Below are 15,532 nucleotides of genomic sequence, written 5' to 3' on the forward strand. Positions count from 1 at the left end.
TTAAAATAGTACTCTGCAAAGTGCGCGCTGTGTGGAGTGCCCTTTATAAAATACTAGCTTAGTGCAGATCTCGCACTTAACTTTAGGTGTGACACTTGACACCTGCTGAAACATGAACCTGCTGAAATGCTGGTGGGCAACTGATAGTCGGGCACATAAATGACCCTGTTCTATAACATCACGCTTAATTTCTGGGAATGTCCCTCCCATGGCCCTGTCCTTTTTGAGTTGCACGCTATAAAATTTAGGCATGCATTTTACTGAATAGGATGCAGGGCACATCTGCATGTAAATCCAAATGAGTGCTAATTAACACCAATTATTGATTAAGTGCTCATTAACTAATTAGTTTGCACATGGATCTGGGATCCACGCCCAAATTTAGTCGACCTAATAGAATCCACAGGTAAGTGTGCAAAGCCTGTACAGTAAGTGTAGGGGGTGAACTTAGCACCTGCTCTCCATTTACTACACAGGCATGTGTTGTGTGTGTCGGTGGATACCTTGGGTGCACCTGTGCTAATTGCAGAGGCACGAATGTAGGCTCCAGCACATAATCTAAGTTGCTTCTGCAGTGGTCCCCCTCCCCTCAGTTAGCAAACCTCACAATCAAATTCTCCTCCCCATCAAGCACCCCTCTGGGTAGGACCCCTTGTCCACAAGATCAGCCCCTGCTACCATGACACCCCCCCCCCCCCCCCACTGGGACTCATCCAGGGGTCACCCTGGTAGTCTGACAGACTGAGATAGGCTCCCTCTGTTCCTGACCCATAGTTGCTTTGATTTTAAAATGGCGCTTATGACCTTTAGTGGTCATAACCTACCATGTAAGGGCAATCACAGCTTACTAAACATCCCCCTAAATTATTTCCAGTGTATAAAATATACTGTAGAAACAAGGTCTCTTTTGAGGAGAAAGATTATTTTATAGCATATAATCAAATTCAGGTAAAGTAAAATAAAAAATCCAAACTCCTTTCTTTTCTTTCAAAATGTTCCTACTTTATCTGTTTCTGAGCATTCAAACTCATAGAGATCTCATTTATTGAGAAATGTTCTGTGAACAGGAAAAAAAACACAGAATGAGTATTATATATATATATATATGGTTTTAGTCATTTTTACATAAGAAGAATCTTGTGTGTAAGACACTATCCATCACAGCTTGGGAGTTCTGGTGAAGGCACAATTGGGCATCTCAGGACAGACACTTTCTTTGCTTAGAATAGCTGGATCATTGATTCTCTTGATTTTCCAACGCCAACCCATTTAACTGAAATTAAAATAAGAGTATGAATAATTTGAGCAATTATTTCAAGACAGGATACACTGAGGCTAATGCACTAACTCATGGGATTTCCCACAGGTTAGCAGCTCTTTTTGCATGCAAGTTAGGTACAAATAAGCAGCACAAACACTTAGGACTCCTTTTATTAAGGTGCCCTAATGGATTTATCATCCACTAACAATTAGCTGTGCTAAATGCTAAGATGCTCATTTTATTGCTATGGGCTTCTTAGTATGTGCTAATCATTAGCACTCCTTAGTAAAAGGAGCCCTTAATCAGCCCCTGCAGCCCCTGATCCTTTTTTTCTGAGGCAGATCCCTCCTTCCCTGGGATCCTTTTTAATTAAACTTCTGCCACTTAACTGGATAAAATAACCTGTGTTCAAACCTGAGGTCCTGGGCTACAAAACCTAAGTACACTTCAGGAAGTGAAACCATAAATATGGTTTCCTCTGCTGGTTTTCACTGAATTCTGAATTAATGAGGTGCATTGCATGATATTGCTTTGAAGTACCTCATCAAGTAAGAATTTTGGTGAACATACATAAAGGTTTATTACTTGAAAGGGAGGCATTTTGTGAATTTTTTTGCAAATTGGACTTAACAACACATAAAAAAATGCAAAGCCCAAAATGCCATAATTTTTGTGTATTTCAGGCTGTTTTGCAGATCTTAATGGCACACCTATAAAACAATTTGCAGTTTAGTACATAATAGCCACTGGAATTCTATGAATGCTGGCCTGTGCTGAAACATTTTTCATTGAAAGGGTGGACACTAGGGACGGGCTATCATTTGAAACAAATGTTATCTGCTGATAAGCGCATGAACTGTGCACACAGGGGGAAATTGTATAAATGGTGCTCAAAATTTGACACCAAAAAAACCGGTGCCAAATGGTATTCTATAACCGGCATTTTGGGAATGGCGCCCTTTATAGAATAGCGCATGGTGCCTGGATTCGCACTCAATTTGGGTACGAGGAGTGACACCAACTGAAACCAGGTATAAATCCCAGAGCACAAGTTGGGTACAGATCTCCTGAATTCTATAGCATTGCATGTATTTTAAGGGAATGCCCTTGGCTTACCTGTGCCCCTCCCATGGCCCCACCCCCTTTGCAGATCCAAATGGAAACAAGCACTATTCTATACATCGGTGTGTCAATGTACTTTTGCGTGCACAGCTGCCGTTTTTGCTCCATTTCAGCACCCTGTTAGAACACTTTGTTCGTGCCAAACATTCGATGTAGAATTAGCGCCTAATGTTCGGTATCATATATAGAGTTTCCCCCATAGTGCACGCTCTTTCCTGAAAGAATGCACACATAAGAAAAGAAAGCAAAACAAAAACCTTCTGGGGGTCCACCCCTATTGGACACCTGAAACAGATTTCCAGAGATGAACTTAAATTTCTTTACAGAATAGGCTCCAGATAGGCTCCTCTTTACAGGACTGCCCTTAGAATGAGAAAAAAGTATTTGTGGTTCAGGATCTTGGGGGAATTTATCAAGGTGGGCTACCATTATGATGCGTTCTGTTTTTTTACTGTTAACCCCATGTAGTACCGTGAGTGAGGGCGGCCCTGGAACCCAGATATGACAGACCACAAAGCGATTGTAGGTAAGGGCAAATAATATTTAGTGAAGGTGTTGGGCAAGGGGTCCCATTTAATTCACAGGGAGGAAGATGGCAAACTCAAAACCAAACTACAAACAATAATTAATGAGGTGTGAGGGACAAAAATAATAAAAAAAATACATTAATAAACCACCTCACTAAAAAAGAAATGATATGTACCCAAAACGGAAGAAAAAGCCTCAGAATAGTAATGGAGCACTCAAATGTGCTTCCCCAGTTCAGTCATTGCAGAAAAAAACCTCCGTAATAGGTCACTGGTACAGTATGCAAAATACATCAATATAATCAACTCAAAACTGTACTTAAAGTGTCCAAAAAAAGCTCAAAATTTGTACGGGCTTCGCATAACATAATAGCCTATACTTTCTAACATTTGAAATCTGAAATTCCACTGGAACTCTCCAGTCTTTTTCTTTCTTTGAAAAACTCCTTGATATGGTACCTCCTTGTTTGCACCCTACCCATCCATTGCATGCACATTGGAAGCAATTCTATAAGTTGGTGCCTCCCTGTTGGTGCCCTGATTTCATGTGCCGACAGCCTATTCCATAACAATATCTGGGCACTCAGATTTCATTACAGAATGCACTGTATTGTATTTATTTAATAGTTCATTGTAAGCCGCTTTGGGGCTGCAAAACTATGGCAAAAGGCGGGGTATAAATGGCCTAAAATAAATAAATAAATAAATATAAGCCAGCATCAGCACACCTTACCTTTAAACACCAGCCATAGACCTGGTGTAACTGTGGGTACTCCAGCGTGGAAAGGGTGCATGTAATTTACACTATTCTGTGAGTTATACATGGAACAGTTCCACACATGTACTGACCATGCTTCGGTCACTTGCACACCCCTCCTTGCTTTTGCACACTATCTGCCGGATTCTATATAGCGCACCTAGCGTTCCGCGCCAAAATCCAAATGTATTCTATAACTACACATTTTCATTGGTGTAAATAGACGCGCGTAGTTTTAGGCGCTGGAAAATCAACTAAGCATGTTCTATATACTGTGTCTAAATCTAGGCGCCGCTTATAGGATACGCTTAGGCGGAAATGTTTACAGTGCGGATTTTTTAGGTGCCTTATATAGAATCTGGCCCTATAGCACTTCAGTGCACCCCTACAGAATTGTGCTTAGGGTGGTTACACATGCAAGTGCTACTTTTCTCTGCATTTAAATGCACGAAGTGGTGCGTACCCATGAGCGCCTATTTATAGAATTGCCCTTATCATGGCCTTGTCAGATTTGGCACAAAGACTTTAAGATGTGCTTACCTGGTACTCCAATGTGGTTTTCCACACATCGGATATAATTCTGCGCTTTCGGTGGAAGATCTTCCCATTTCCTGGCACCAGTTGTGTCAGTCTTCCAGCCTGGCATAACCTCATACTCCACTTCCACTTTCTGTAAAATTTCTTGATTGGCTGTAAGAACATAGTTAGTTCTAAATTAAAAACAATACAGCCCAAGTTAAAAATTGAAAAGAACATACATTTTCCAGAATTAAAAGTCATTAACAAAAAAACTAATCAAAATCTTCTCTCTGATTTTAGAGAAGTCTAAGATGTAGTTCTGAAATATTTCATATGGATTCTTATGAAAATTATATACGATGACACCAGCTGTGTAATAACCCTCGGACACTATATACGGTGACCAATTTATTGTGCTCAAATTTGGGCGTGATCCCAAGATTCATGCGCATCTCAATTGATTAATGAGCCAATTAACACCAATTAGGGTCAATTAAGGCCAATTATAAATTTCCTGATAGACTCTCTTTTTCAGTCAGTGAGAGTTTGTTTGCAGTCCAGGCTGTGGAGAGCTGTTGCAAGCATGATTAGGCTTCAGGTAGACAGTAGGCAGATTATGGAAGAGGTACAAAAAATTATGCCAAATTTAGGCGCCGGAATGATGCATGCTGAGCACAAATTCTATAACGGCTGTTCTACACAGAGCTGCTGTTAAACAACACTAGCATTAAATCCTTTTCTTTGCACCTGTTGGAAATGCTCATACCCAACGGTAGACAGGCACATAAATAATAGTATTTTATAACATGCATGCTTAATTTCCCAACATGCCCCTAACCCACCCATGCCCCTCCAATGTCCCTGTCCCCTTGACTGCTCTCTATGGGATTTGAGCATGCAACTTATAAACTAGCGATTCATGGAAGTACATGTGTAAGTACTAATTGTTGCCAATTAGCACCAATTATAGCCAATAACTGGCTGTTAACGCCAATTAATAGCCAGTTATTAAATGAAGTTGAGCATGCAACTGACCTTATTCTATAAAGTGGAGCACTGAATTGTTTGCAGGAAGCAAATAGGCAAACAATTTTATTGATTTTTAAGTGATTATTTATATGTGTTGATCTCTTCAATATTTGTCTATATTTTGTTCTATAGCACAATGGGTCCCTGATGCAGCCCAGAAGGGCAAAAAATGTAGCTAAGTCGGGTGCAGTTTTCACCCCTCCGCTGCTGTTTTTTAACAGAATTGCTTCTTTGGACCGTGTTTTGGACTATTTAGACTTTTTTTCTGGTCTGCTCACTTTTTCCTGCTGCACTGAACTGTTTGAATAGACCAAGATATTGTGGTTTGTCTTGCGGAAGAAAAACTTGGCTTAAGCTGTGTCCAGAAATGCTCTAGTGAAGAAATGTTTCAGCACTGGCAGCATTGTGGATGTCTCAGAACTTATGATGAAGCCTCAAAGATGTGGTCACTGGCAGTTGAAGCTTATTTATGTGAATCGATCAAATAGAATAGCAACTATCTTCAAATGCTTTAACACAGACATATAAGATGGACTAGACCCATACAGAGTTTTGAAGACCAAGCATAAAGCTTTGGATTCAATTCATACAGTTACAGGGAGCCAGTGTAAAAATCTGAATAATGGTGTAGCTCTACCAAGGGGCATTGTTTCCGTGCTCTTAGGAGCATCTGTCCACAGTCTCCCTGATGTGAGTAGGCCCTGGATGGATGGCACATCTCTTGTGGGTTTCATATATGGCCACTTTTCTGTCACAAGTTGGACAGAGCTTGAAGCCTGGTTTGGCCTGTGCCATGGCCCCACGCTGAAGAAGAGGAAGCTAAAAAGAAAGGATGAAAATAACGATGATGAAAACAGCAACAACACAAAGAATCCCCAACAGACTTTCTGGGAGAGTCTTGTTTTCATGTCTTTTCAGCAGAGTGCAAAGAAAAATAACAACAAAAGTAAAGGAACTACTAAGCACAGGAAGATCTGCGCAGGTTCAGCACTTTACACTAATTCTGATCCTGGTGCTCTTGGATGTTCAGAAGAAATGGATCATCGGGAGCTTAGCCGAGATTGGGTGGCAGAGCTGGTAGTGGGAGGCGGGGCTGGTGGTTGGGAGGCGGGGATAGTGCTGGGCAGACTTATACGGTCTGTGCGGGGGCTGGTGGTTGGGAAGCGGGGGTAGTGCTGGGCAGACTTATACGGTCTGTGCCCTGAAGAGGACAGGTACAAATCAAGGTAGGGTATACACAAAAAGTAGCACATATGAGTTATCTTGTTGGGCAGACTGGATGGACCATGCAGGTCTTTTTCTGACGTCATCTACTATGTTACTATGTCACAAACTTGTGTGCTTACTTCAATCCTGCATGTAAATGGCGAAATATTAGCACTTTATCTCTATTTTATTTTTCTCAACTGTGTACAGTACATTTACATCTGCCTAATCCCTTTGTGTTAACTATATAAAGCAGGTATGTCAAACTCATGACTAAAGAAACTAAAAGGATCGGCTGCAAAGGTTAGGATACAATCAGGCTTATTTTCGAAAGTGATCGCTGCCCATCTTCTGACACAAATCGGGAGATGGGCGGCGATCTCCTGAATCCACCCAAATCGGCATAATCGAAAGCTGGTTTTGGGTGGCTTCAACTGCGTTCCGTCGTGGGGCCGGCGAAAGTTGAAAGGGGGCATGTCGGGATGGTAGCGAAGGCAGAACGTGGGCGGGATGGGGGCGTGCGATGAGATGGCCGGCTTCGCCCGATAATGGAAAAAAGAAAGCCGGCCGTCAGGAGAATTTGGTCCGTTTTATTTGGACCCTTTTTTTTTAGGTCCAAGTCCCCAAAACGTGCCCCAACTGACCAGATGACCACCGGAGGGAAGCAGGGATCACCTCCCCTTACTCCCCCAGTGGTCACCACCCCCCCTCCCACGCACACACACAAAAAAATCAGACATTTTTTGCCAGCCTGTATGCCAGCCTCAAATGCCATATCCAGCTCCCTGAAAGCAATATGCAGGTCCCTGGAGCAGTTTGTAGTGAGTGCAGTGCACTTGAGGCAGGTGGACCCAGGCCCACCCCCCCCCCCCCACCTGTTACACTTGTGCTGGTAAATGGGAGCCCTCCAAAACCCACTGTACCCACATGCAGGTGCCCTCCTTCACCCCTTAGGGCTATGGTAATAGTGTAGAGTTGTGGGCAGTGGGTTTTGGGGGGGGGGTCTGGGGGCTCAGCACACAAGGGAAAGGTGCTATGCACCTGGAAGCTAATTTTGGTTTTTTTATTAATTTTTTAAAGTGCCCCCTAGGTTGCCCGGTTGGTGTCCTGACATGTCAGGGGGGCCAGTGCACTACAAATGCTGGCTCCTCCCTTGCCCAAATGCCTTACATTTCGCCGGATTTGAGATGGGCGGCTCCGGTTTCCATTATGGCTGAAAATCGGAGTCGGCCATCTCATCTAACCCTGGCGAGCGATTTGGCCGGCGCCAAGCGTATTTTGAAAATACGCTTCGGCTCCGCCCCTTTGTGGAGCTGGCCCCGAAGATGGCTGCCCATCGATTTGGCTGGCGCCGTTCTATTATGCCCCTCTAAATCAGATGTGGACATTATTCAAAAATACCATCTTGGAAGCCCAGTCCAGATGCATTCCATGTATTTGCAAAGGTGGAAGGAAGAGAAAAGGTCAGCCAGCATGGTTAAAAGGTGAAGTAAAAGAGGCCATTACAGCCAAAAGATTGTCCTTCAAAGAATGGAAAAAGGACCCAAATGAAGAAAATAAGAAGCAACATAAGCACTGGCAAGTCAGATGCAAAGCATTAATAAAGAAGGCTAAAACAGAATACGAAGAGAAACTTGCTGCAGAGGCTAAACCTCACAGTAACAACTTTTTAAAGTACCTCAGAAGCAGACAGCCTGCGAGGGAATCTGTGGGACCGTTAGATCACGAAGGAGCAAAAGGGGCACTCAGGGAGGGCAAGGCCAAAGCGGAGAAACTGAATCAATTATTTGCTTCTCTCCTTACAGAAGAAGATGTAAAAGATCTGCATATACTGGAAATGTTTTTAAAGGGCGATGATGCGGAGGAAATGAAAGAAATCTCAGTGAACCTGGAAGATGTACTGAGCCAAACTGACAAATTAAAGAGTAGTAAATCACCTGTACGCAAAGAACTCAAGCATGAAATTGCTGATCAGCTGTTAGTAATATGTAACCTGTCATTAAAATTGTCCGTAGTACCTGGAGGGTGGCCAATGTGACGCCGATTTTTAGAAAGGGTTCTAGGTGTGATCCGGGAAATTATAGACCGGTAAGCCTGACGTCGGTGCCAGGCAAAATAGAGGAAACCATTATAAAGAATAAAATTATAGAACAAGTAGACAAACATGGTTTAATGGGACAGAGTCAGCATGGGTTCAGCCGAGAGAAGTCTTGCCTCACCAATTGTTTTCATTTCTTTGAAGGCGTGAATAAACATTGGATAAAGGTGAGCCGGTTGATGTAGTGTATCTAGATTTTCAGAAAGCTTTTGATAAAGTTCCTCATGAAAGACTCCTGAGAAAATGAAAGAGTCATGGGATAGGAGGCAAGGTTCTGGTGTGAATTAGGAATTGGTTATTGGACAGAAAACAAAGAGTAGGGTTAAATGGAGGGGCATAATGGAACAGAAACGCCTATCTCCATGGGCGTTAATCTCCGAGAACGGGTCCGTGAAGGGGCGGGGCGGATCGTATTTTTTAAAAGAAAAAGACGCCCATGTTTTATTCGTCAAGGTGTGAGCTGGGCGATTTTGCTTTTCAGCGATAATGGAAAATGAAATCGCCCAGCTCAAAAACGAATAAATCCAAGGCATTTGTTCGTGGGAGGGGCCAGGATTCATAGTGCACTGGTCCCCCTCACATGGCAGGACACCAACCGGGCACCCTAGGGGGCACTTTTACAAAAAACAAATAAAAGGTAAAAGAGCTCCCAGGTGCATAGCACCCTTCCCTTGGGTGTTGAGCCCCCCAAATCCCCCTCAAAACCCACTGCCCACAAGTCTACATCATTACTATAGCCCTAAGAGGTGAAGGGGGGCACCTACATGTGGGTACAGTGGGTTTGGGGGGGGTTGGACGACTAATAGCATTAAGCAGCACAATTGTAACAGGTAGGGGGGGGGATGGGCCTGGGTCCACCTGCCTGACGTCCACTGCACCCCCTAACAACTGCTCCAGGGACCTGCATACTGCTGCTTGGGAGGAGGGTATGACATTTGAGGGTGAAAGTAAAAAGTTGTGAAACATCATTTGTTGTGGTGGGAGGGGGTTAGTGACCACTGGGGGAGTCAGGGGAGGTCATCCCCGACTCCCTCTGGGGGTCATCTGGTAATTTAGGGCACTTTTGGGGGCCTTATTCGTAAAAAAACAGGGTCCAGGAAAAGTGTTCTAAATTCTAGCTCAAAACTGTTCCATTATCGGCGAAGGGCGCCCATCTCTGTTCGCCCGATAACCACGCCCCAGTTCCTCCTTCGACACGCCTTCGACACGCCCCCGTCCACTTTGTCCGCATCCGCGACGGAGTGCAGTTGAAAGCGACCCAAATTCGGCTTTTGATTATACCGCGTTATTCGTTTTTGTGAGATAAACGCCCATCTCCCGATTTAGGTCGGAACTTGGGCGTTATTCTCGTTCGATTATAAGCAGGATGGTCATTTCTCTCAATGGAGGAGAGTGAACAGTAGAGTGCCGCAGGGACCTGTACTGGAACCAGTACTATTTAACATATTTATAAGTGATATGGAAATCGGAACGACGAATGAGGTGATCAAATTTGCAGATGATACAAAACTATTCAAGGTTGTTAAAACACATGTGGACTGTGAAATATTGCAGGAAGACCTTAGGAAATTGGAAGACTGGACATCCAAATGGCAGATGAGATTTATGTGGACAAATGCAAGGTGATGCACATTGGAAAGAATAATCCGAATCACAGTTACCTGATGCTAGGGTCCACCTTGCGGGTCAGCACTCAAGAAAAAGATCTGGGTGTTGTTGTAGATAACATGCTGAAATCTTCTGCTCAGTGAGTGGCGGCAGCCAAAAAAACAAACAGGATGCTAGGAATTATTAGGAAAGGGATGGTGAATAAGACCGAAAATACTGTAATGACTTTGTATCGCTCCATGGTGCATCCACATCTTGAGTATTGCATTCAGTTCTGCTCGTCGTATCTCAAAAAAGATATAGTGGAATTAGAAAAGGTTCAAAGAAGAGCGACTAAAATGATAAAGGGGATGGAGCTCCTCTCGTATGAGGTTAGGGCTCTTTCAGCTTAGAAAAGAGACGGATGAGGGGAGATATGATTGAGGTCTACAAAATCCTGAGTGGTGTAGAACACGTAGAAGTAAATCAATTGTTTACTTGTTCCAAAAGTATAAAGACTAGGGGACACTCAAGGAAGTTATATGGAAACACTTTTAAAACAAATAGGAGGAAATATTTTTTCACTCAACGAATAGATAAGCTCTGGAACTCTTTGCCGGAGGAGGTGGTAACAGCGGTTAGCGTATCTGGGTTTAAAAAAGGTTTGGACAAATTCTTGGAGGAAAAGTTCATAGTCTGCTATTGAAACAGACATGGGAAGCAACTGCTTGCCCTGAGATTTATAGTATGGAGTGTTGACACGATTTGGGTTTCTGCCAGGTACTTGTGACTGGGCTTGGCCACTGTTTGGAAAACAAGATACTGGGCTTGATGGACCATTGGTCTGACCCAGCATGGCTACTCTTATGTTCTTATGGAGGGTGTGTTTCCTGTTGTGTGTCCCAGGCACCAAGACACCTCATTCCAGTGCTATTACACCATACATCAGCATGCTATGTATTTTTTTTTAATTACCTGGAAAATGTGGAATTCGTTTTCCATTCAGCTTGTAGGCAACCCCAATCTTAACTTCATCAAGGACATCCAGAATATCTAGTTTTGTTAATGCCAGGCTGACAAAAAACATAAGTGAGAGCCCATGAGCAAGATGAATCCCTTTTGCTTTCTTTTTCATTCATTCCCAAATGTTCCATTTCCCACTCACCTGATTCGCCTGCCCTTGGACTCAACACAGCAATAACAGAAATAATTAGGCTGGTATAATGTTACCACCCCTCTCGGCTGGACTGTAGTGATGTGCTCCCAGATACCTGATGGTTGTAGTCGTGGCGAATATCCAGGGAACACACACTCACAGCCGAGGGAGTGGAACAAATAAACTAACCTCGTCCTTTACTCTCAAAGAATAAAGGAGGAAAAGAATCTAAATTTAGGATTTGTTCCTGAAATGGAAGGACCAAACTTTCAGATTTGCAAATTATCTCTTTCTTTATTGAATATAAATGCAAGCAAATTTTCATTCAAATAAACTCAAATTAACAATTAGTGTGAAGCTTAATAGAACTGCAATAATATATTCAACATTCAAATGTAGAACTACATGTATACCCTTAACTTTGTCTGTTTCACCTAAAAAGGCGGAAAAGAACCTTTTCAGATAAGTATTTAAATTGTCTTTTATCAAAATCAGATATTTGTGGTTATTCTCTTTCCTGATGTAGAAATTGGTCTCTTTGTGTGCACTATTGGTGTTTTTGCAGGGATCTCATGGATTTTTAATATCTGATGGTCTGTTCCTTTGTTTTCCCTTAAAATGTTGTGAAAAAATAATATATTTCTTTCAACACCCTTGGCAATGTCACTTAGCTGTGGTTGAATTTATTTAGGTGATGTCTTTCTTGCGTTGGAGCTCATCTGGAACCCTTCAGAGGATGACTCCCCCAGATTTCTTCTCCCTAAACCTCACTTATAAAGAAAATAAATGGAGGCAAGACCCTTGAACTCCCTCTGTTCTTGTTCAGGCTCTGGTGACTATTAACCAATTCTCAATACTGTGGCCAAACTCTCTAATTGAAATAAAATAAGTTAAAGGTTTTCTCACTACAAAACCTATTTCTCACTGTTGTTTCCCTAGTCTAAAATGATCCAGCAGGCTTCAACATTCCATCTCACAGACTTCACATAAAAGCATAACTTTTCCCTTCACAGCTATCAGATCAATCTGGAGAATACAGCACACTCAGACAACAGCAGTGCTGGATTTTCTTTATTCTGAAGTCAGATTCCAAACCTTGCTTGCACTGAACTCAGAACTCTCACAAACAACACACCTTACCCCTAGACACAGCTTAATGGCTTCTTTCTTCAAATCACAGATTCACCTCTCAGTCCTTCCCCTGTGTCAGAGTTAAAATCCTTACACACTTTTTCCTGACATCCTTATAGTTTCTTTCACTTAGTATAACTACCAGCAGAAATCACAGTCTCTCAGAACCTGAGTCTCAACTGTCTTCCCCTATTCTAAAAAGAGTAGGCAGCCATGTGTCCACTTAATACCTGAGCCTACAGACTCTCATTCCACCTTCCATGACCTTAAATTCCCTTAGAACTTAACCATTCCATTCACTGCATGCTGGGACATACATACCTCTATTTCACTCCAAACCAGGGGCGTAGCCACGGGTGGGCCTGGACAGGCCCAGGCCCACCCACTTTCCCTCCAGGCCCACCCAACATCCATCGCATGTGTGGCGCGCTGCAACGAAAATGCTTGTCCACACCGCCGGCGCTGCCTCGGCCCCTGCACGCTACCCTGCCTCTGCCCCTGCCTGCATTCTTTTCTTCAATCGTCGCGTCGCCGGCAGCACTGCCATTCACTCAGGCAGCTCCGCTCCCCTCTGCCGCGTCCATCTGGCCCTACGTAAACAGGAAGTGCATCAGCCGGATGGACGCGGCAGAGGGGAGTGGAGCTGCCTGAGTGAATGGCAGCGCTGCCGGCGACGCGACGATCGAAGAAAAGAATGCAGGCAGGGACAGAGGCAGGGTAGCGTGCAGGGGCCGAGGCAGCGCCGGCGGGGAGGACAAGCATTTCCGTTTCAGGCGCGGTGGGACACAGGGGTGGAGAGAGAGGCAAAGAAGGGCATGAAAGCTGCCTTGCAGCAATTCCTCAAGGCCGCCACACTACAGCAGTGGCCAGGAGGAGAAACTAGTGGTTGGGCATCAGTGTCCTTGCCCTGGGCCTGCCCCGTGAGAGGGGGTGGGGTGGAGAGAGTGAGTGAGTGAGACGGTGGGGTGGAGAGATAATTGTTTGACATGGGGGAAGGGAGAGATGCAGGAGGAAAAGAGAGGGAGAACTGTTTGATATGGCTATGGTGGGGAGAGGAAGGGAAAGGCTGCAGAGGAGTGGCAAAGGACGATAGAGGAAAAAGGGCAGTGAGAGATGAGAGAGGGAAATATTGAACATGGCTTGAGGGGAGAGAAAAAGATGTTAGACCAGGGGCTCAAGGCAGGGAGAGAGAGAGAGAGAAAGAAAGAGATAGTGGACAATATAGGAGAGATGTTGGACATAGAGGTGGAGCAAAGGGAAGGAGAGGTGCTGCACAAGAGAGGGGAAAGAGGGAGATATTGGATCCAGGGGCAGAAGGGAGATATGCTGGACAATGGGTAAGAGAGAGAAATGCAGGACCGTGGAGGGAGGGGGTAAAAGGGAGATGTCAGGCTATGAGAGTGAAGAGAGGATAAAGAGAGAGGGGAGATGGTAATAAAATGAATGAGAGGATAGTGATTACAGGTGGTAGAAATATAGTAATGGTGCGTAGATTGAGGATGGAAGGGAATGGAAGGCTGGGAAGGAATGAGTTTGGATATGGGTGAGGTAGTGGGTGAAAGGAGAAGAAAATTTGATAGATATCTGAAAAGTAAAAAGGAGGAAAAAGTTTAGAAAGAGGGTTAAATTTGAGTAGACAGAGGCAGAAAAGAACAAAATACAGAAAGGAAAGAGCTAAAATGGAAAGATCAATATTTCAGAAGCAGTTGCAGTGAGGAAATGGAACGAGAGGAGAGAAAAGACAAATGGACAACAGTTGCTTGAAGAATTAGCAGAAGACGACGGGAAAGTGGGAAGGAGAAACTGAAACCAACATGATAGAAAAATAAAATGTCCAGACAACAAAAGGTAGCAAAATAATTTTATTTTGAATGTTTTAAATGGAATATGTTCAGTTTTATTGTGTTCAGTAGAAAAGGAAATGCATTTTTGTTTTTATTTCTCCAGTGTTGCACTAAATGTTGAGGTTCTCAGTTCAATTTTTGTCTACATATTTTTATTTCTAATTTGTAATCCCTTGTTCTGCATTTGGTGATGGTCTGTCAGTGTGAGACTGTAAGGGCAGATGTGGAGATTAAAGAGGAGAGGGCTTCTTTATTTTCTGCCCTGGGCACCAGCATGGCTAACAGCAGCCCTGACCCTTGCTGTAGCTGGTGGGGATCCCCAAGCCCTGCTAGCTGAGGACCTCCACTGAAGGTGGCCAGAAATCCCTTCTGCTGAGCTTGGCAGATGGGGGCAGCATCCTTGAGCCATTGACAACTAAGCATGCATTGGGTGCCGCTGTCGGTGGCTCAAGGAGTTGTTGCTTCCGACCAAGCTTGGTAAAAGTAAATTCTGGCCATCTTTGTTGGAAGTTTTCAGATGACAGAGCTTGGGGATCTTCATCAGCTAAAGTATTTATCTTTTGAGTTGGGGACACTGTTGCCAGGTGGAAAATTTTTTTCCCACCCAATCCAGCCTAAAAACAGCCCAAAACCCGCCCAAACTCAAACCCCGCCCCTGACACCCCCACCCCCGCGTCATCACCCCGCCCCCGCCGTCATCAACCCCCGCCCCGCCGTCATCGGCCCCGCCTCCCCGTCATCGGCCCCGCCTCCCCATAATCGGCCCCGCCTCCCCCGTCATCGGCCCCGCCCAAAACGTCACTAACCCCGCCCAAAACATCACTAATCCCGCCCAAAAACATCACTAACCCCGCCCCCCGCGGCCGAAAAAGCCGCCCAAAAAACCGCCCTGAAGCCCAAAAAGCCGCCCAAAAAACCGCAACCCGCCGCGGGCAAAACTTTCCTGCGGTGGGTCGCAGAAAACCGCCCAATTGGGCGGTAAAACCGCCCACCTGGCAACACTGGTTGGGGAAATGCTGGGGGAGGGGGTTAGAGAGAAAATTTTGTGCCCGCCCACTTTGGGTTCAGGCCCACCCAAAATTGGCTGTCTGGCTACGCCACTGCTCCAAACCAAACTAAATTTGGTTTAAAACTTCTCACAGCTTTCTATTAGTACAGCTCTCTCCCACCCAAAATACATCAGTTTTTCCCCACATGTATTCAGCAACACAATCATGAAAAAGGCAGTCTGTTTATTGAAGTACTCACTTTTAAGCTCAAATCATCTCATTCTCAGCACCAAAGCTCACCTTCAC

The 15,532-nt window shown here is 44.3% G+C and overlaps 1 protein-coding gene across 1 annotated transcript in view; it reads right to left on the bottom strand.

Annotated features, from left to right (window-relative positions):
* Positions 1-903: 903 nt before the first annotated feature.
* ADSS1 (adenylosuccinate synthase 1) overlaps positions 904-15,532 on the bottom strand; it is a 98,385-nt gene continuing 83,756 nt past the window's right edge. Inside the window, exons 11-13 of the mRNA XM_030214404.1 lie at positions 11,082-11,179; positions 4,208-4,357; positions 904-1,273 (exon numbers count right to left, since the gene is read on the bottom strand). Coding sequence (XP_030070264.1) covers positions 1,221-1,273; positions 4,208-4,357; positions 11,082-11,179 — 301 coding nt within the window. The 3' untranslated portion in view covers positions 904-1,220. The remainder of the gene's footprint in view (positions 1,274-4,207; positions 4,358-11,081; positions 11,180-15,532) is intronic.

This window comes from Microcaecilia unicolor, chromosome 9 (assembly GCF_901765095.1).
Source record: "Microcaecilia unicolor chromosome 9, aMicUni1.1, whole genome shotgun sequence".
Lineage (NCBI taxonomy): Eukaryota > Metazoa > Chordata > Amphibia > Gymnophiona > Siphonopidae > Microcaecilia > Microcaecilia unicolor.